The following is a 21,157-nucleotide window of genomic DNA, read 5'->3' as shown; positions in this document are numbered from 1 at the left end:
TTTATAATTATATTTATAAATTCTAGTTCTTTTATTAGTCTCTTCTAAATTGTAATATTTTATCTTCTTAACAATTATATTATCTCACGAGTTTCTTCATAGTATTTATATGCCTATTTTTTAGTTATAACATTTAATTTTCCATTCATCTGTATTCTCAACAGTGATTCTTTTCTTGCACACCGAGAAAGTATGCGCAACATGATGAGAAGTTTCTCTGAACCTCTTGGAAGAGACTTGCTCAGTATCTCTGATGGTAGAGGAAGAACCCATAATCGTAGAGAACATGATGATGGTGAAGATTCCTTAACTGTAAGTAATTTTAAAGACAGCAAGAAAGTTCTACAGAAACATGACACAAATGTTAAAAGTTACATACTGATAACATGTAACTAATACTTCTATCATGGAAATATTATATGAAAAGGGAGGCATTTTCTAAAACTAAAACTTGGAACATTAGATTGTTATTAGTATAGACTTGCACTGTGCTTTTAAAACATTTAGGAGCATAGGTTATATATCTATAATCCATACTAAGCCATTGTTTCTTACATATTTCTTCTCTGATAACTTTGTCTCTTCCATGTGCTAAACTAAAACCAACAAGGACTCCTGGTACCACATACTTCTTAGGTTTAAAATACTAAAAAAAAAAAAAAACCAAAAAAAAAATCAACAAAACCTAGTATGGTGTTTTATCATTATTGGACCACTCTAGACCTTCAAAACTTAGATTAACCTTTATTTCAAAAGACTTGTGCCTTAGTTAGGGTTTTACTGGTTTTAGTGCTATGAAGAGACACCATGACCAAGGCAACTCTTATAAAGGAAAACATTTAATTTGGACTGCTTTACAGGTTCAGAGGTTTAGTCCATTATAGTCATGGCAGGAAACATGTCATTGTCTAGGCAGACATGGTGCTGGAGAAGGAGCTGAGAGTTCTCTACACTGAAAGGCAGCTAAAAAGAGACTCTGCCTTTCTTGGGCCAGGAAGAGACTCCTCCTTCCAACCTGAGTGGAGCTTAAGCATAGCACCTCAAAGCCCAACACCACCCTCCTTCAGAGTGAACCATTTCCTCCAACAAGGCCACACATACTCCAACAAGGCTATGCCTAATAATGCCACTCCTTGGGCCAAATATATTCAAACCAACCACATTCCACTCTCTGCCCCCCAAAGGCTTGTTCAAACACATAAGCTTATGGGGTCCACATCTAGCCATAACATAATGCAAAATACATTTAGTCCATCTTCAAAAGCTCCATAGTCTATAGCAGTCTCAAAAATGTTAAAAGTCCAAAGTTCAGTCTCTTCTGAGATTCACGTAATCACTTAACTGTAATCCTCTATAAAATCAAAATAAAAAAAAACAAAACAGATCACATACTTCCAATATTACAGGATATACATTACCGTTTCAAAATGTCATAGTGGGGAAATACTGGAACAAAACAAAATAGAAAACCAGCTAAGCAAACTCCAGACTCTGCATCTCCATGTCTGATGTCAAAAAACTCTTCAAATCTCCAACTCCTTTCAGATTTGTTGACTACAGTACATTTCTTTCTCTTTTGCTACTTTTTCGCTGCTTCCACTCCATTTGCAGCTCTCCTCAACAGGTATCCCATGGCTCTGGCATCTATAATATCTTGGGGTCTCCAGAGCAACTTTAACTTTACAGCTTCTTGTTCCAGTGTCTGTAATCCACACGTGATATTTTGAGCTTCTCCAAAAGTTTTGGGTCACTTCTCCGGGTCTATTGTCTGTAGCATTCTAGGCTCTGGTTAACTCTACTCCACTGCTGCTGCAGTTCTTGATGATCATTCCATGGTATTTATCATCGCTAAAACTCTGGAGACTTCCACTGTAACTAGGCTTCACCAAAAGCTTCTCATAGAATCTCTTTATGGTGCCAAGCCTTGACATGACCCCTTTGGTCCTAGGCTGTCAACTGCAACTGAGGCTGCATCTTCACTAATGGCCTTTTCTGGCCTCACACAGAACCAAGCCTCACCAGCTCTTCATAACCTTCGAAACTAGTACCACCTTGGTAGTTCTTGTACATTTCCAAGTCCAGCGGCAGCATGAGATACAACCTTGGCTATCTCTAGAACACATCTTTTTTGTGCTCTCAGAAAACACATCCCTCAAGATTTTACCTCAGTAATGTTGTTCTCTTCTTAATCACCACTAATTTCTTAGCTAACCAGTATCAGTTGTTCAATAGGCCCTTCTATTCTTGACTTTAAAGCCAGGGCCATATGACCAAAGCTGCCAAATTCTGCTGCTTGCTGAGGCTGGAACATGCCCCCCATCTTATTATATTATTACATCATCACCAGCTTTCTGTTTTCCAACTCCATCTCTGACTATACTTGGCTATCCTAGAACTTGCTCTGTAGGCTGACATTAAACTCAGAGATCTTTATGCCTCTGTCTCCTGAATGCTGGGATTAAAGGTGTGGTCCTAATTTTTCTCTGCTTAGAACTTGCTCTGTACCAGGCTGGCCCTGAACTCAGATATATGCTTGTCTCTGTTTCCTGGGATTAAAGGTATGTTCCAGGACCTAAATATGCCTGGACCTAACCTTTTCATGGCCAGGTCAGGATCAAAAATGTGTGTCTTCCAGCCTCAAGATCTGGGTGACAGGTGGTGCCCTCCATTTCTGGATTGCAGTTCATTCCACATTGAGTCCAAATGAAAACAATAACCAAGTAATAATAACTCTTAACATGATATAACTCTCCCTTGCTCAACTGCAAAAACATAAACATAAGCTTAGTTAGGTAGGATCTTGCTCCAAAGTCACCGTTTCCTTACTTTCATTTCATATCCTTGAACACAGGATTTAGCTCTACTTTAATTCCCATTACCCCCTTATTACTTGAACCTTTTAAACATGCTACACTTGATCAAAACACTCTTCATGAGCGTAAACTAGAGTCTATGTTGGGCTTTTCTGAGACTTCCTTTGTCAATGCAATTAATCTGAATCTCTTCACCTTAGCATCAGGTAGACTCTTCAGACAAAGACAAAAAAACAGCCACATTCTTCACCAAGCATAAGAATGATCTCCAGGCAACATACTAAAATTCCCCTCCTCTGAAAACCCCTTAAGTCAGGCCTCCAGAGTTCAAATCACCCTTAGCACCAATGCCTTCTATATTCTCACTAGGATGGCTTATTAAGCCGCACTTAAAATATTCCACTGCTCTCCATATTCAAGTTCCAAAATTTATATTCCTCCAAACAATCATGGTCAGGCCTATCATCGCAATAGCCCAGTCCCTGGTACCAACTTCTGAATTAGGGTTTTACTGCGGTGAATGGACTATTATAAAAGACATTTAATTGGGGCTGTAGATTCAGTCCATTATCATTGTGGTGGGAAGCATAGCATCATATAGGCTGACTTACTGCTGGAAGAGGAGCTGGAAATTCTACATCTTGATCCAAAGACAGCTAGGAAAAGACTCTACGCTCACCTACATGGTGATAAACTTCCTCCAATAAGGCCATACCTACTCCAGCAAGGCCACACTTTCTAATAGTGCCACACTCCCTGGGCCAAACAGTTTCAGACCACAACTTATACAACTGCCTATTCTCATGTGGATGGGAGAACATTTAATAAAATAAAAGGTGTTGTTTACATATGTATGGTAACTATTTTGGGTCTCACCTCTTTTATTTTTCATCCTTAGGAATGGCAACTATAGAATAATAAATCCATAGGAATTTCTATTAAAATGGATCTTGACAATTGAAATATGTTTAGAATTCAGTAAACATGGTCAATCAATTCAAAGAATTATAGATTACTCTAGAAAAATATTTTTGTATTTTCTAAGCAATAAACTTAAAGAAAGCAAATAGCTTGAATCATTGTAAAACCTAATAAATAAAACTACATGTGCCATTTAAAATAAGAGTAATCACATTTAAATTACTTTTCTTTCATTAGTAAATAATGTCATTTATAAAAGTGCTATATCTGTGATACTATAAATTAATGTTACATACATATTACATATGTATAAATTTTAGTTTAGTTCATTTTCTTAAAAGTTCAATTTTTTTAAAAAAAAGTTAAAAATTAACACCAGGAAAAATTGACAGTGCAAGAGCACATTAATTATAAATATTGCAAATCATTTGAGAATTAAAATACTTTTTGTATCATATTTTTTATAACTATAGCAAGCATGTGTTTCTTTGGATTTATATACATAAATAAGCTACTTATAGCTTTCATGAAGTAAGCAAGAAAAGGCAATCTTACTACCTTAACTGTTAGCATATAAATGAGACCTGTGTATAATTCAGCTGGAAATGTATTGAAGATGTTTATACAAATCAGCTGTAAGTTTATTGGTCACCTATTGGAGCAGAAATAAATGTCACTTTCACAGACACTTTTACTAAAAGCAATAAATGTTTAGCAGAAATTGGAATGAAAAATATGTAGCCAAATAGAGAGATAACACTTCTCTGAAACTGTAGTTGGCAAGATTCATTATTTTGAGCTATTTGCATATAAATATTCTTCAAATTATATTTGTCCTGCCAAAATTTCTTTAAATCAAGAAGAAAACATATAGAAGAGATGTGCTTGCATAAATGCCATGATTAAATTAAAAAGTCAAGTAGGAAGGTAATTCTGAATATAAAGAAAGTCCAAGACCAACATTAAAATTTAAATCTAAAATTATTGATCTCTCATTTTCCTGTATAGTTGGGCTGATATAACAAAATACTTTAGGCTGAATAGCTTTTAAACATCAGAGATTTATTTCTCATAGTTTTGGTAGGCTGGTAAATCCGTGTGTGTGTGTGTGTGTGTGTGTGTGTGTGTGTGTGTCTTAGGATAGGGGGTACTTTCCTTCTCTGGTAAGGACTTGTGTTTTGGTCCTTACCTTGTGGCTCTGTTCTCAGGTAGAAGAATGGCTCACGTATCTATTGAACACTTGAAATATGTCTAGTACTGAACCAAAGCAAAATTAGACAAATGGGATAGCATCAAATTAAATATCTGTACAGTGATAATTATAAAATTATGTATATTTAGAGCAGAAACACATTGGATGCACTAATACAATTATTTCTATTTCTTGTAAGCTTCTAGGAATCCACTTGAATCCATCTTCCACAGGTCAAATGGGTTCAAGATAAGTACTGTCAGTTAACAGTGTGTTTTCTTCCCCAAATTCCCATTCCTGAGGGTGGATCTATTTCCCTTTCCCTGGTCCTGGGACTTCCCATCCCTCCAACTACCAAGACCATGGGCCTACATGTTTCAAATGTACACCCTTTCCCCCAAAAAGGTTTTTCTTCCCCAAACTCCTATCTTCTAACAACCAGGTGTTCTCTCAGAACCTGCATCCAGAAAAGCTCAAAACAGTTTCCCACAGGTACTCCAGTTTATCATACTCACAGACACTTCTATGGGGCCTGCCCTTTCCTAGCTTCAGATGGGCCCGCAGAACCTAGACAACAATGAAACAACCTTCTTGGACTTGGGGAATATTCCAGCTTTTTGCCATACCCCAAAACAAAACTGTACCCCAATGTCAATAAGAAGTAGTCATGGACAATTACAGTGTTCTTTATTCATTTATAATCTAAAAAGGCTGGAAAGACTCAGCAGATAGAGCCCAGAGGGTCTTGAACCTATTAAGGCTAGCTGGTGATGGGTACTCATTCAAGTCCTAAGAAATGTATCCAGCACAGAAGGAGTTCCCACATGTCCAGGAAAGTCCTAGGCCATCGAGCTGGGGACTCAACTCCTCCTGGGTTTTGGCACCATCTAATAGGTTATTTCTCCACTGATGAAATGAGCCTATTCAAGCCACATTATATTATATTAAAGGCAGGTTTATTAGGATGGAACGCTGCTCTCAGGTGAGTTCATTGGCTGGAGGAATCACCAAGGGCAGATGGTGCCACGGACGTCCCAGCCCAGAAGATTTAGATCCAAGGGGGAACTTTTGGATTCCAGGAAAAAGGCACAGGTTTGATGAGATGACAGACAACCACACACACTGGCGGTTTGAATCTGAATGTATTTTTCTGTTTTGAGGCCCTCATGTTTTGTTTCTGTTTTGAATCCCTCATGCCTTTAAGCATGAGGGATTGATATCTACATATCAAAAGATGTATCCAGTAAAGCAGGCACAAGGAACAATTAGCTTAATCTTTTGGCACAAGGAAGTATAAAATCAACCAGGTAAAACTTTCCCATGTAACAAATTTAGAAGCTCGAACACAGACATCAATCTTCTTGATACAAACTTTTTTTTTAATATTTTTATTTTCTATATTCTTTGTTTACATTCCAAATGATTTCCCCTTTTCCGGATCCCCCCTCCCCATATGCTCCATAAACCTTCTCTCCATCCCTTCTCCAATCACTTCCCTCCTTTTTCTCTGTCCTTATATTCCCTTCCAATGCTAGATCAATCCTTTCCAGGATCAGGACCCTCTCCATATTTCTTCATGGGCGTCATTTGTTATGCAATTTGTGCCTTGGGTATTCAGGGCTTCTGGGCTAATTAATATCTACTTATCAGAGATTGCATTCCATGTATATTCTTTTGTGATTGGGTTACCTCACTTAGGATGATATTTTCCAGATCAAACCATTTGCCTAAAAATTTTGTGAATTCATTGTTTCTAATTAATTGCTGAGTAGTATTCCATTGTGTAAATATACCACATTTTCTGTATCCATTCCTCCTTTGAGGGGCATCTGGGTTCTTTCCAGCTTCTGGCTATTATAAATAAGGCTGCTATGAACATAATGGAGCATGTGTCTTTATTGCATGCAGGGGAATCCTTTTCAAAGAGACTTTAAAGGACATTTTGTCAAACTCCCTGAGTCTAAATGAGTCTCCATGAGTAATAAGTATGAACTGCATCCTGAATCACACCTGGATAAGTTAAGAATGTTGTTTTGGCCAAAGACCTCCTAGGTGGGGTCTGCAAGACAAAAGCAGTTCCTCACAAGCTTCCATTGAAGCAGCTCTGAGCTTTGCACCAACTCAAATGTAAATTCTTTCTAATTTGCCCAACACCCACCTGTTTGGCAAGGACCTTGTATAAGGTTCCTCAAATGTAAATATCTTCTAATCTGAGCCTATTGTCTAAGACCAGACCCAAACCCACCTCTCCTGCAAGGACATTGTATGAGGGTCAAATAACAAAAGAAACTTGTACTTTTCCTGTGTCACTGGTTAAATTAACCTCTTCTTAATAACATATCTCTTAAATTATGTCCAATGACTTATAAGCCAATATACAGTCAAGACACATGAAATATATTTATACCACTGTGCTAATTAATGCTTTTCATATCATAGTGTCAAAGCCATGCTTCATTTATATACTGTTGGGAGGTAAATGTAATTATGTAAATGACTGGAGCAAAGCTTTGCAGAATTTTCTGGCTAATGACTTACTTCAAGATGGATTCTTTTACATCTTAATTTGCTTGGTTTTTCTTAGTCCTGGCTACTAAGAAGGGGGAGAGTTTAGGAGCAAAGCAAATTGCCAAGTGAGATTTTCGGCTTCTGAATAGAGGTGTTCCATAGAGCTCCAGGAGACATTTCTCACCTCAGTCTGTAAAACTTTGTCTCACAGAGTTTACTGGAGCCACTGCAGCAGATGGGAAGGAGTGGGGGGAAGGGGGGAGAAAAGGGGATCACAATGCAGAGAGAGGGGAGAGAGACCAAATGTATGGATTATATAGGGAAGAACAACTCTGGGGAAACGGCAGCCCAGCCCCCTGGGCTGGAAAGTTCAGGGTTGGGGGCAAGGTGTGCCAGGTAGGGGCTGAGAGATGCTGGAAGAACCTGGAGGCCAGGCTAGCTTTGATAAGTAAAATATGAACCTCAGTCCCTTGTCCTGGGTTGATACTAAACTATATCTACTTATTTGGTAATGATAATAATGTAATTAAATATTTTTGTTTTAATTGGTTTTGGGAGGAGTAGTGGATCTTTAAAAAATGTAATGGCAACAGAAAGTACTTTAATTCTAGTCATTATTGTTTTAATTAGTTATGAAATGGTTGTCTTGGTCTATAGCAAAAGACTTTTTCTTTCAATTTCTTTATTAGAACAGTCATAATTTTAGTAGTACTGTGGCTTCTTTATTTTCTGGTCAGTCAGATGCTACAGTGAGTGAGTAATAAGCAGATAATTTGAAAAATACACATCGAGTATTTTATATTAAAAAGCTCTGTAACAATGGTTCTTCTGAACTATAATGCATTTTTATATTTTAGCTATGCCCATATAATAAATGCAACTCAAATTTGTTGTTGTTGTTGTTGTTTTTTTGTTTTTGTTTTTAGGCACCAAGTTTTTCTCTTGTGCCTTTTGGAAGGTTTGGTGGAATGGTTCGTGTTGAGAAAATTACTTTAGCTATATTTTTTAACAGATACTTTCATTAACACAAGCAGAGTGAGTTTGCATGCATCTCACTAACTTCCAGAATGGCTTTTAAGCTTTGTACTAGAAACCTCTGTTACATGTGCCTGAGTGCTTAGACATGAGTTTTCTGAAGTAATTGCCAGATTTAAGAGTCAGAGTCTGGGCTTGGCAGCACTGACAAGCCAGGCTTGCCCATTGATCTTCAGTGGCCATTAAACAGACAAGTGATAGTGAAAAGCTGAAAGGAAGAGTTGTAGTTGATGTCGCCACATCGGGAAGAACTAAGAGGTCCACAGAATTTTGCAACTCCATCTTCAGGGTCTGTTTGTGGGATTTTGATGGAAGTAGAGGGAAGATGTATTTATAGTAGGCAGTCCTAGTCAATATGTGGTACCATCAGCTCCACTCTCTCCTGCCAAGTAATCTGACAAGTTGTCATAATTATGTGATATCTTTCTGGGAGACACGTTCCTCCACTGACCAGTACCAGGCTTCAGCCTTTTTATTTTCTCACCATGAAATTCCTGAGGAAAATTCAATTTCTTGATTTATTTCAGTAGCCAAAGAGAGGCACAAATATCTTGTTTTAGAATATTTTCATTTCTATCAAGATGGTTACAGTAAATTAATCAAAATATATAATATCAATCTCCAAAAATGGAAAAATAGGTATTGAGGGAACATTCCCTTAATCTTCAAAGAGACTCAGTAACTGTATTTGAAAGCTGGACTTCTATGTGCTTGTGTTGTCTCTCTACCAGGTGACAAACTCTTCTCTGACTTTGTTGGCAAGGAATTCTTGGTTTCTTTTGCTTCCTACACAAGCATAGCAAGGTCTGTTCTCAAACAGACCTTGTCAACTTTCTGACTTTGATCTGCCTTACTAGTTTCTAATACTGAAGAGTAATCCAAGGATTAGAACACAGTGAATTTATAGTTTGTATTTATATTCTCATGAAAAGCTTCGTTTCATTCTTTTGCACTAAATTTGAGTTATCCATGTTTCTAAAGTTTGAGATGTAACATTTTTTCCTTCCTGAGGGATAAGTGACAGAAAACAAGTAGTATATCACAAAGATGCTAGTAAACTAATGAGCGAGTTCCCTCTGTGGTACATACAAACATACAAACCCACAGTACATACAAAGCCACAACCCATAACTTTTGAGTGTAATGGTAAAGATCAATCAGAGGTGACTTTTTAAAAAATTAAGTGTTTATGTCAGGAGGGGAGTGTTCTACACATGAATTAAGTACCCATAGAGGCTAAGGAGAGATTATCAGATATGTGGAACCTACAGTTAGAGTTATAGGCACTAGAGAGCTGCTGGGCTTCTGGGAACTGAACTCAGGTCCTATGCAAGAGCAGTATCTACCATCTGAGTCATCTCTCCCTAGAGAAGACTATTGAAACCATAAGGATTAGAAAGAAGATAAAAGCTCAGAGGAAAAGGAAGAACTCTGGTTTAAGAAAACTGAGTAATGATATATATGTATATTTATATACATAAAGCATGTGTTTATGTTTTTTTGTATATATGTGTATGCAGTGTAATTCTCTAATTTATATTGGCTGTTTGAGATTTTGTATATATTCCTTTTTAACAAATAACTCTTATTGTATAGTCCTTAAATTATTTTTTCCTAGTTGATTACTACATGATTATCTTACAGTAAGTTGGGAAATTTTTTCATCTGTTTTAAGAAGATTTATTTACATCTTTGATGTAATTAATATATCTCCTAATATCCTGTAGCATGCAGATGTCAACCCTTTTCAGACAATGGATCGGATGATGGTAAATATGCGAAATGGTATACAGGAGTTACAAAGAAACTTTGTAAGTACTAAAAATAAACTGATGAGAACATTATTTTTAGTTATTCATATCCTATATATTATAGTAACTTTCAAATATCTTTAGCAATAGTTAGAATAGCAAAAAAAAAAAAAAATCCTTACATGATTAACACATACAATACTTACGTATTTTGTACCTGAAACAAATGTTTAAGTGATAATATTACATCAAGATATTATATCAGATTGCTGATATTTTCTTAGTCAATAAAAAAACTTATAATTATATCTCACTTATTTTACAACCTATAAGTCTGAAAAGTGACCTTAGTTAACTTATACAATTAAAAAAAATTACAACCTCAATATGTTCTTCTGAGTCTGTTGTAAATGAAAATTTTCTATGAATTTATGTGTTTTATTATCTCTTCAGAAACTCATTGGATACTAGCAACTGAGTTTTAATTTTAAAAAAAAATTTTTGAAAACAGAAATGGTTTGTATGCTAGATTAGATCCATACACTAAATATTTTAAATGAATACTAATACTAATGCTGTGCTTATAATAGTAGGATCAAAACAAGTAACTTGGTTTGATCTGAAGGTGACCTATTTCATTCCAATATCTGTTGGAACTCTATGGATCATTTAATAATGCTAAAACCTAGAGCATTAGTGGTGGGTTTTAGAGTGTATCAATCTGCTACCCAAAGAAAGTGTGAAAGTTCCTGGTACATACCTAACTCACTTGATCTTGGTTGGCAAGTCTGTACAAAATAAGCATCTGCCTAAGGGACTCTAGTATCTTTATTTAAATCTAAGCCACACAGACTCATTATGTGAATCGCATGTTACTCTTTACATGAGAAGTAGAAATTAGCATTAAAAATACAAGTAGGTTAGGACACCGGGTTCCATTTAGACCAACTATATAGCTAATATTGCTGCTTCATGGATTCAATCTTCATATTTGATTAGAATCTCTTTTTTTGTTTTGTTTTCTTTTTGTTAATTAGAATCTTAATTTACAATTTCCTTTATCTCTAGGGCCAACTTTCAATGGATCCAAATGGGCATTCATTTTGTTCTTCCTCTGTTATGACCTATTCCAAAGTAGGAGATGAACCACCAAAGGTTTTCCAGGCCTCAACTCAAACCCGTAGGGCTCCAGGAGGAGTAAGTTTTTATTAGTTTTTTTTTTTTAGATGAAGTCTTATTGGGTAGCCTCGGCTAGCCTCAAACTGCCCCAGTCCGTCCTACTTCAGTCTCATAAGTCTGAAATAGCTGGTATGAATTATGCCCGGCATTAAGGATTTTTTAAACATTCTTAGTGTTTTAGTAAGTTTTAGAAAAATACATTGTCTAACAGTGGCAGGGACGGAAGACCTTGAACTTTGGATAGACTAAAGGGGGAGATTTGCCCCCAAGAACTCTGAGGAGATGGACGTAAGAAGACAAGGACGAGAAACCATCCATGTAGCTAAACCAGGGTTAGAATAAAAGGGATAATATCTTAAGAGCAAGTCAGAGAAACAGCTGAAGTTTATGGCCTATGCATTTATTAATAAATAATTAGTCTCAGTCGTTATTTCTGGGAATTAAGTGACAGGAGGAAAAACAAATTTTTAAATACTGACTCATAGTGATGAAAGTTCTTGGCTTCTACAAACTGATATGAAAATTCCCATTTTTTCATTACCTTGTAGGTTACAGTAAGATTTTAGAATCACTGAATAATGACTATAAAGTAATTCAGAATTTCAGTTCTGACATACAAACACCTATTAGTGATCTCTGTGCATCCTTTAGCAAGTTTACTGCCATTTTAGTTTGATGAACATAGTGAAGTATTAAACTAAGTATAATTATAGATGTCAAACAAAAACATATTAATAATCTTTGGCTAGCATAAACATTCTAATAATACTTCTGTGGAGTTGGTAAGTGGTCATCAGACTCAAGCCCTTTAACATAATCGATGAATAAGTAGTTACACTTATTAGCTTCTATTCATTACAAAGACAGTGTTGAAGATTTTATATAACTTCTTTTTTATAATTTATGTAACCAAGTTTTATATAACATTGTTTTAATATTTTATGACTTGGAAAAGGTTAAATTTTAAATATTAGTGATTTTATTACCACACCAGGTTGATAATAGAACTCAGTACAGTTACTCCTTTTATTAATTATACAAAATAATGGACTTTGGAGCACCAAATCTACAGCTTTACTTCATAAACAGGCCCTGACGAATATAGAATGGAATCCATTCTGATCTAGGTACGTATTAACTAAATAACTTTCATTGTATTTTTAAAGGTAAAAGAAACCAGAAAAGCAATGAGAGATTCTGACAGCGGACTAGAAAGAATGGCTGTTGGTCATCATATCAATGACCGAGCTCATGTCATTAGAAAGTCAAAGAACAGCAAGACTGGAGATGAGGAGGTCAACCAAGAGTTCATCAATATGAATGAAAGTAAGTTACCACACACACTCAGAATTGTTAGTCAAAAGTTAAAATAGTGGCTACATTTCTAGAACTTCATGAATTTTAATTTTTATTAAGGTAACTTAAAAGAATGTGAAGGAAATTTTTATCAAAGTTATACAATTATGGTTCTATCATTTAATATGTATTTTTACAACAAATTATAATTTGTTAATGTGAGGTATCAATCAGTTTTCCAATAAGATGATAAAATTAAAGATTTTTGAGGTTTTTCTTTCAGTAATATCAATAGCCAAAATGAACTTTTTAATTTTTTGATTGTCAAGAAGCATGCTTGAAAAGTTTAAAAAAGGAAAAGAAAAAAAGGAACAAATAAAAATCAAAATTTCAATCCCAAAGAACCACTCAGATTTTCATGAATTTCTTTTTAATAGTGTTATGCATGTATAAACATCTTTTCAACTTGATTATTTTCATATTTTTTTCATACTGTGCTCATTTTATGCCACCATTGTAACTGCAAAAAACTATTATTTTTCAAAGGTATTCTAAATGGTTACCTAAAAGTTTCATTGTAAATAGATCATAACTTCGACAGTTTGTACAGATAATTTAAATTTCTAGTAGACATAAGATAATATGCATAATACTAAGCAAATCTTTGTTTTCTAGGTTTTAATATTTATTCTTCAATGCATTTAAGCCATTCTAGTGTCTAACTTTTCTCATTATATTTTAAATTATATTAAAATTATTAACATTAATTGACAAAGCATTCATTTTGTCTAAATAAAGATTAATCAAGTTTTTGCTTTAATTTAAATTGAATTATATTGAAATATCAGCACATTTATCTTAAATTTTCAGAAAGTACTTTGAATAATGTTTGAATGAATTCATACATATAAATTCAAAAATTATATTTGAATTAGATAAAAATTACTCTTGTGGACTTGTTAGGTGGCACTTATTACCAAACCTAACAGCTCAAGTTTAGCCCTCGAGGTCCTACATGGTCAAGGGGAGACCCTACTCTTAGAAGTTGTTGACCATCCTCCACAGCTGCAAAGTTTACAGGCCAAAACATGCACAGACACAAACACACATAGAAATAAGAACTACAATAAGTATTCTTATGCCATAAGAGGAAAGCCAAATAACTTGAGCTTTCTCTATTATAATCATTGTGACCTTATTAAAATATGTACTGAGTCTCCTAGAGTGACAGGTTAGTCATTAGGACTACATACTACAAGGAGCCTAGTTGATTCCCACCATCAGGGCGTAGTGTGTTGTGAGCAGAGGGAAGCCCAAGTGAGTGACGTCCTAGATGAATGTGCATGGTATAGCCATGACAAGGACCGAGGCCTCAGACCAATGAGGGACTGGCAAAAGCATTCCCCACATGAGTCAGCTTAGGCATTGGAAAGTCTTCTTCCTCAAGTCTAAGTGTGAATGTTTACAGTGTGTACAAAAACTAGCAACATCAGCTTCCTGCTCCTGAGTGTTTTTTATAGATTTAGACTACTTGTCTACAGACACCTCTTGTGGATACTAGTTAATCCCTCCCACTGCGCTGCTCAGTAAAAGTAGTGAGGTTCTAGGTTGTTGTTGGGGGGTAGTTAGTGCTACTCCAACAGACTGTTTACACCCCATCTGACCCCAGCTTTTCTGTATGCGTGTCTATTTGTCATTTCTTTATTCACTTGCAGGCCCTAGTCAGGATTCCAGGGCCATCCTGTGTAGGATGCATTATTAGGTGGCTCACAAGTAAGTTTAACTGCAGCTCCAGAGAGAGGCCTCTGTCCTCCAAGGGCACCAGTACTTACGTGTGCTTATCCACACATACATATAATTTAAAAAATAAGTTATATACATATAGATGTATGTAGATATGTACACTGAGTATTTTGTAATAATATGTTGGAAAACATCAAGTTTGAGTTATTTTTACAAAGGTAATCTAAAAGGCATCTGTGTATTGTTTTTATGGAAGTCAGTTTACCTACTTCATAACATCATAAATTGAGTGTTAGGAAATTGACAGCAAGCTCATAAAGTCATTAGGAACAAGAAGTGCTGAATGGAAATTCAAGCTCCTGAGGGAGTGTCTAAGAACATAGGGAACATATAGTCATTGTGAAATGTCTCAAAGCATCCTGGTCATTGAGGTAATTCAAAAGGAGATCTCGTAAATTAGTATACTTGGATCCTCTAGTCCATGTAGATTAATAGGAAAATCAAGAAGGTAAGTGAAAGCCCATATTATCAGTAACCAGAAAGTGAATAAGAGGGAAATACTGCAGAAGCTTCTGCCTCTGCTGTAAGGTTAGGCACATGAAGTGTGATGACACCGGCAATACTGACAGAAGCAACCTAAGTGTTTGTCCCCTTTGTGTTGATCTTTAATACAGGCGATGCTCATGCTTTTGATGATGAGTGGCAAAATGAAGTTCTGAAGTACAAGCCTATTGGACGGTCAGGAAACACTGGAATGCGAAGCGTGGGTCATGAGCATCCAGGGTCACGGGAACTCAAAAGGAGGTAACGGTTATTTCTAAAAATAGTGCTTTGAAGGACATGTACAAGCTATGTAGATAAGGTTGTGCAGGTAGCTCTTTCAGTAAAGGGTTTGCCATGTTATTAATATGTTTAATCCTCAGAACATGCATTAATAAAAGAAAGTAGCCCGACCTAGTAGCATGCAGCTGTAATCCCCACACTGAGGAAGGAGACAGGCAGATAACAGTACAGACACAACAATAAAAGTTGTCTAGCTTTACCTCTTATCAAGTTCTTAAGAATATCCAAGATATATCTTTTATGAGAAAAGAAACTTTATATTGAATCTAAACAGTCCATACAAATCGAAGTTTGTTTCTGAAAACCAACAAATACTATTTTAATACTGTACTTAACATCAAATACTGTACTTAATCATCAGGAAAAAAATTAATATCAACAACCCTCAGGAAATTTTACATACTGTGATGGATACTGTAAAACAGTTCCTAATGTAAGTGTTTAAAGTCATGCATTTCACACAAAGTTTACCTATTTATATAGACAGTATAAGGGAAAAGGTTTTGTATTTTAAAAAACTTAACTTTCTTACCAAGTCAAACTTCAGCATTTAATTATAAATGAATTTAAATACTTTCATAATATGTAATAGTAATGTAATTTGATATTTCATATGCACTAGATATTTTAGATAAATTTTATTAAAGCTTTTCATCTTTGAAATTGCTTTTGGAATAACCAAACATTTTGTTGAAACCATGTATTAAAATTTATAGCTTTTATTCATTTAGTACATATTCTGAAGTTAATTCAAGTTCTTGGGAGAAACTTCAAGTTTCTTGAAACAGAATAACTCTTGAAATAGAAATCCAGTCTAGGCTCCAAGAGAGTGCAGGATTAGAGAAGGCCTCGTGGAACCAGTGCTGGACAAGTGGGCATCAAGTAATTCGGAAGCCTTGTATAGAATTCCAAGAATTGGCATACTTTCTTTGAAAGTACTTATTTAGGAATTTAGAGATTGAGTATTTTCTATAAAAAGACTTTAAAACTTGTCTCTATCTTTTTGGTAATATTTGTCTCACATTAAAAGCTTATGGCTAAACATTATTCAAAGATTAAACACAAATTCTAGGTCCCAGTTAGAGAAAGTATGTTCATTTCAGACATTGTGTAAATCTATAGCCCTAGCAGCTGCATCTTTCTCTTAGTAGTTCTATCCAGTAGAATTTTCAGAAGTGAATTACCATGTGATGAAGCTGACATGTTAACTATTAGACATGCCTGACTATTGTTTCCCTTTGACATTTGGGTGGCACAACTCAGGAGCTGAATTAAGTATAAATATCACTATGGCTACCATTTTAAACAACACTGTTTAAGTTGCAAGTGATTCAGTAAATCTTAGGTAATAGATTACTTTCTTATATGATAAATAAAGTAGTTGGCTAGAGTTATTAAGGAACTTTAAAGATAAATCTCTAAATTAAAATGGCCTTTAACTTATTTGCAGTGACTTATAAATCTTTGAGTATTTTTAAATGGTATTAATAGTCATATGTATATTTCTTAGAGAGAAAATTCATCGAAATTCGGCCATTGAGAGTGGAAGAAGATCAAACATTTTTGTGGACAAACTCAATGTCAAAGGATCACCTGTGAAAATCACCAAAAAATAAATAGCCGTGCATTTCATTTGTTTAGTTGGTTATTTTAGCAAAGTCATGGCATGGTGCTAGAAAATACACAAAAGACCAACCTCCTGTTGTTAAATCAGTGCTGTACTTTGCAACTTTCTTCCGAATCTGAATGTTCTTGTAAGTTTTAGCTTTACATTGTTCATACTTTAGGAATAAAATTTTGATGTTCAACAATGTGGATAAATTGGTTAACTGTCTATATAAAAAAAGATGTACTTTAAAACACACATGCTGATTGCACTTTCTCAGTTATTTTGATATGGGAATATATAAATAAAACTGACTCAAATATAGTATATATTTCAATAATAGATATACTACATATATCTCTAGTGTAAATCCATAAACCCTTGCATACTTAGCATGGTGATGGTTCTGTGTAGTGGTAAATTGTTAAATCTCTCTGAGCTTGCTGTACCTGCCCAAGAGCTCTGGATTCACAAATGAAGGACACACACACACACACCCCACAGTGTTATTTTTAATATACCTTACTAGCTCAATGGTTGGGCACTTCTAAATCTCCCCACACCTAGCATACACTTTTCTCCAGTATTCCTGAGTTAACGCTTTCTAAATCTATTTCTGCTACCAGAGACTCCATCAGGGGCGTAGCCTCTGGGGCCACTTCCCTGACTCTTAATTCTGTTCTCTCTGCTTCCCTGTCATGGCATGGTCCATCCTATGCCCCTCTCATGGGGGAATTCCTTTTTCCTCCTGCATTTCTTGCCCTGGAATCCTAAAAGTCCAGCCTCTTTTACCCTGCCCAGCCACTGGCCTTTGACTCTAATATTAATTAAAAACACGTTGGGGATGGGGACCCTCAGCATTTAGACATGCAGATTACTGAGTGATTTTGGGAGCCGAATTAAGACAAAGCATTAGAACCAATCCCCAGAAGTTCTGAACTGGTTCTGTCACATAGTACACAGAAGTAAGATATTAAAATAAAATACAAAAAGTGTTAACACCACAGTAGAGTAGTGTAAATCAAAGTGTAATATTTCTCAAATTTTATAATGTGCTATATAATTAGCTAGCTTAAAACCTTAAAATGATAAAACTATATTAGTGATCCAGGCATGGTAGCTCAGACCTCTGATTCAGAAATCCTAGTGGGTGAGGCAGAAGAATTGCAGTGACTTTGAGGTCTTGGACTATAGACTAAGACCCTATCTCAAAAATAAATTATTTATACATATATACATATATATTATTAGTATTTTATAAAAAATTACTTTGAAAAAGACCAGAAATAATCAGTTTCTTTTCAAGAAAATATGTTAAACTGCTAATGTACATGAATTTCATTATAATTTCTGCATATGGTATAGGGGTTGTTCCATATCACATTCATATAATTTATTATAATTTATATATCCTGTCTCTCTAAATTTTTAATGTTGCATATTTCTGTCTTGTTGATGCTTAATGAAAGACTTCTTGTACACTTAAAAAAAAAAGCACATTTTCTGTTTTGAAAACTATAGTAATTGATTTTCTCAAAATTTATTATATGTGTTTTCCTGAGCAAGGTAGTAATGACTCAGTTGCTCCTCTTTTAGTTATACCATTTAAGAATTCAGTTAGCCATTTTACTCTGGAATTCAAGCACTAACCTATCTTTATAGAAGTTGGGGATGACGTTTATAAGAATATAGAGAGCTTAGTTCTTTCATAATTTTTATCAAGGAAGAAAATCATCAAAAAAGGCTAGCATTATTCTATAAGCCTCATGATTTTCTAAAGAGTAAAACTACATTCACGCTTCAGTAGCTAACTATAATATATGCTTGTTAATTTTACTGATTTTTGTATTATGTACACAATTGGTCATTAAACTTTCTAAAAGTGTGTTTATTCATTTAATAACTAAAATTAGTTGAGCATGTATTAGTTAAAAGGGTCCTTTTATGCATGGTTTAGTATGCCAATAACAGCATTGGGTAGTTGCCACACTGTAGGTACCTATTTTTATTTCATTTTATATGTGTACATTTGTGAACCAGTGCCTATTGGTGTGTGGGCTCATGTGTGTGGAGGCCCTGGACCATCCCCAGTGCTGTTCCTTAGTTGTCATGCACCTTATTTTTCAAACAAGTCCTCTCACTGGCCTAGTGCTCACCCTAGGTTGTCTGGTTGGCCACCCCAGGAGCTTGCCTGTCCTCCTGTCCTGGAACCTGGTTGTAACACACCATCATACTCATCTTTTTATATAGGTACTCGGGACCCAACTCTGACCCTGTGCTCACAAGGCAAGCACTCTCCCAACTGAGCCATCTCCCCAGTTAAAGGCTTAATTTTAAACAATATTTTATATAGTTTGACTTGATAGAATAAAATTTCAATAGATAGCTTAATCTCCTTTTATCTAAATCATTATACATATGACTTTAAATACTTACAGTCAAATCTGAAGACAGCTTAATAACTGCTTCATAGTGTAGCTCTTAATCACAGCAGTTACAGAATATATAGACACCTTTTCCCTTTTGATCTGTCTTCTATAGAAATCAAATGAGTATTTAAAAGATATGTGTCTCTTATCAGCAGTGATTTCAGAGGGAACACATAAATTATATGTCATTTAGAAATTGTCACACAGTGTGCTGTATATGGCCCAATTTATGTTTTTCCAGGGATCCTGCATAGACCCTTAAAGAGATCAACTGTTAGAAAGATCTAGGTGCCAGATTTTGTTGGCTTTTCAAATAGGAGACATGTCCTGATAATTTTCTGATAGGTACATATTCTTTTATCATTAACCTTTGAACCTGAGGCAAACTGTTCTTCGTTCCCTTTTAAACAGTCACTTATTGTCTAAGTCATGTGCTGGATGTGAAATATTTCACAAAAGCCATAAAGCACACCTGAGTACAATCTCTTTAACATTTTACCTGGGATTTATCTGCATTGAAATCCAGCTTAAATTGCTAAAAGTAATTGAGACAGAAATTTGCTTTAAAAGTAAAGCATTGCCCTCCATTCCTAGTAATAAGCAAAAGTCCTTGTTTCCTTGATTAACAGTAAGTGATGGCATGTTGGAAATACACTAAAAAGGGGTGATTAGGGTTTGTGTGTAAAATTGTTCAGTTTTAGTGTGGTGAGATTGTTGGTGCAAAACCAGTTTTTACTCAAAAGGAATAAGAGAAAGTTTATTGTGGATGTCAATGGGCATGAACTAAGAATACAAATTCATATTACCCTATTAACATGGTACTGTTTTTGTAAGTTTTATAATAAACATAGGAAGTCATAAATCAAGGTGTTTTCCAAATATGTTGACTAGTTCCTGGAATAGCCAAGCTGGGCAAGTCTGTGGTCTGTTCCTCAAATGTGCTCCGATGATGTTCTTGAAATTAAGAAAAGATTTTTGCTGGGCGTTGGTGGCGCACGCCTGTAATCCCAGCACTCTGGGAGGCAGAGGCAGGCGGATTTCTGAGTTCGAGGCCAGCCTGGTCTACAGAGTGAGTTCCAGGACAGCCAGGGCTACATAGAGAAACCCTGTCTCAAAAAAAAAAAAATTTTTTTTTTGCTTAATGGTGACAAAGATGGGAGAAGCATGGTAGCAAAGGTAACTTTGAAAAAGAAGGCTATCAGGGAGATAAGAGGAGGAATCAGATGGTGAGGGGGTTTAAGTAAGTAAGATTTTTATTGCTTATTTTTTTACATTTCAAATGTCCTCCTTCCTGGTTTCCATTCTGTAAATCCCCATCCCATCCCCCCTTAACTTTTACTCTATGAGTGTGCTCCCCCCCCTCCGCCATTCCTGCCTCACTGCTCCAGATCCCCTTACACTGGGGTATTGAGCCTCCACAGGATCAAGGGCCTCCCCTCCCATTGATGCTACTAGATAAGGCCATCCTCTGCTACATATGCAGCTGTAGCCATGGGTCCCTCCATGTGTACTCTTTGGTTGGTGGCTTAGTCCCTGGGAGCTCTGGGTGGTTCAGTTAGTTGATACTGTTGTTCTTCCTATGGGGTTGCAATCCCCTTCAGCTTCATCAGTCCTTCCCCTAACTCTTCCATTGTGCTCCCCGTGCTCATTCTGATGGTTGGCTGGGGTGGGAAAGGATTAATTTGATCACAATATAATTGCTGATGCAAAAAGAAATCTCAAAAGTGATAGGATGATTTATTCTGTAACCAAATAAGAGATTTGGGAACACAGATCAAGGTTTCCTCCAATACTATATTTTAATATGGTAATAGTTTCATGTAGATTTATAGTAACAGAAC

General features: G+C 35.7%; 1 protein-coding gene across 1 annotated transcript in view; it reads left to right on the top strand.

The window, feature by feature from the left end:
* Nucleotides 1–18,772, top strand: part of Mlf1 (myeloid leukemia factor 1) — a 29,908-nt gene extending 11,136 nt beyond the window's left edge. The window contains exons 2-7 of the mRNA XM_052180390.1: nucleotides 165–312; nucleotides 10,197–10,280; nucleotides 11,289–11,417; nucleotides 12,566–12,725; nucleotides 15,113–15,242; nucleotides 16,792–18,772. Coding sequence (XP_052036350.1) covers nucleotides 165–312; nucleotides 10,197–10,280; nucleotides 11,289–11,417; nucleotides 12,566–12,725; nucleotides 15,113–15,242; nucleotides 16,792–16,897 — 757 coding nt within the window. The 3' untranslated portion in view covers nucleotides 16,898–18,772. The remainder of the gene's footprint in view (nucleotides 1–164; nucleotides 313–10,196; nucleotides 10,281–11,288; nucleotides 11,418–12,565; nucleotides 12,726–15,112; nucleotides 15,243–16,791) is intronic.
* The last annotated feature ends 2,385 nt before the right edge of the window (nucleotides 18,773–21,157 follow it).

This window comes from Apodemus sylvaticus, chromosome 4 (genome assembly GCF_947179515.1).
Source record: "Apodemus sylvaticus chromosome 4, mApoSyl1.1, whole genome shotgun sequence".
Classification (NCBI taxonomy): domain Eukaryota; kingdom Metazoa; phylum Chordata; class Mammalia; order Rodentia; family Muridae; genus Apodemus; species Apodemus sylvaticus.
Note: the sequence above shows the minus strand (reverse complement) of the source record. Positions and strands in the feature narration are given on the sequence as shown.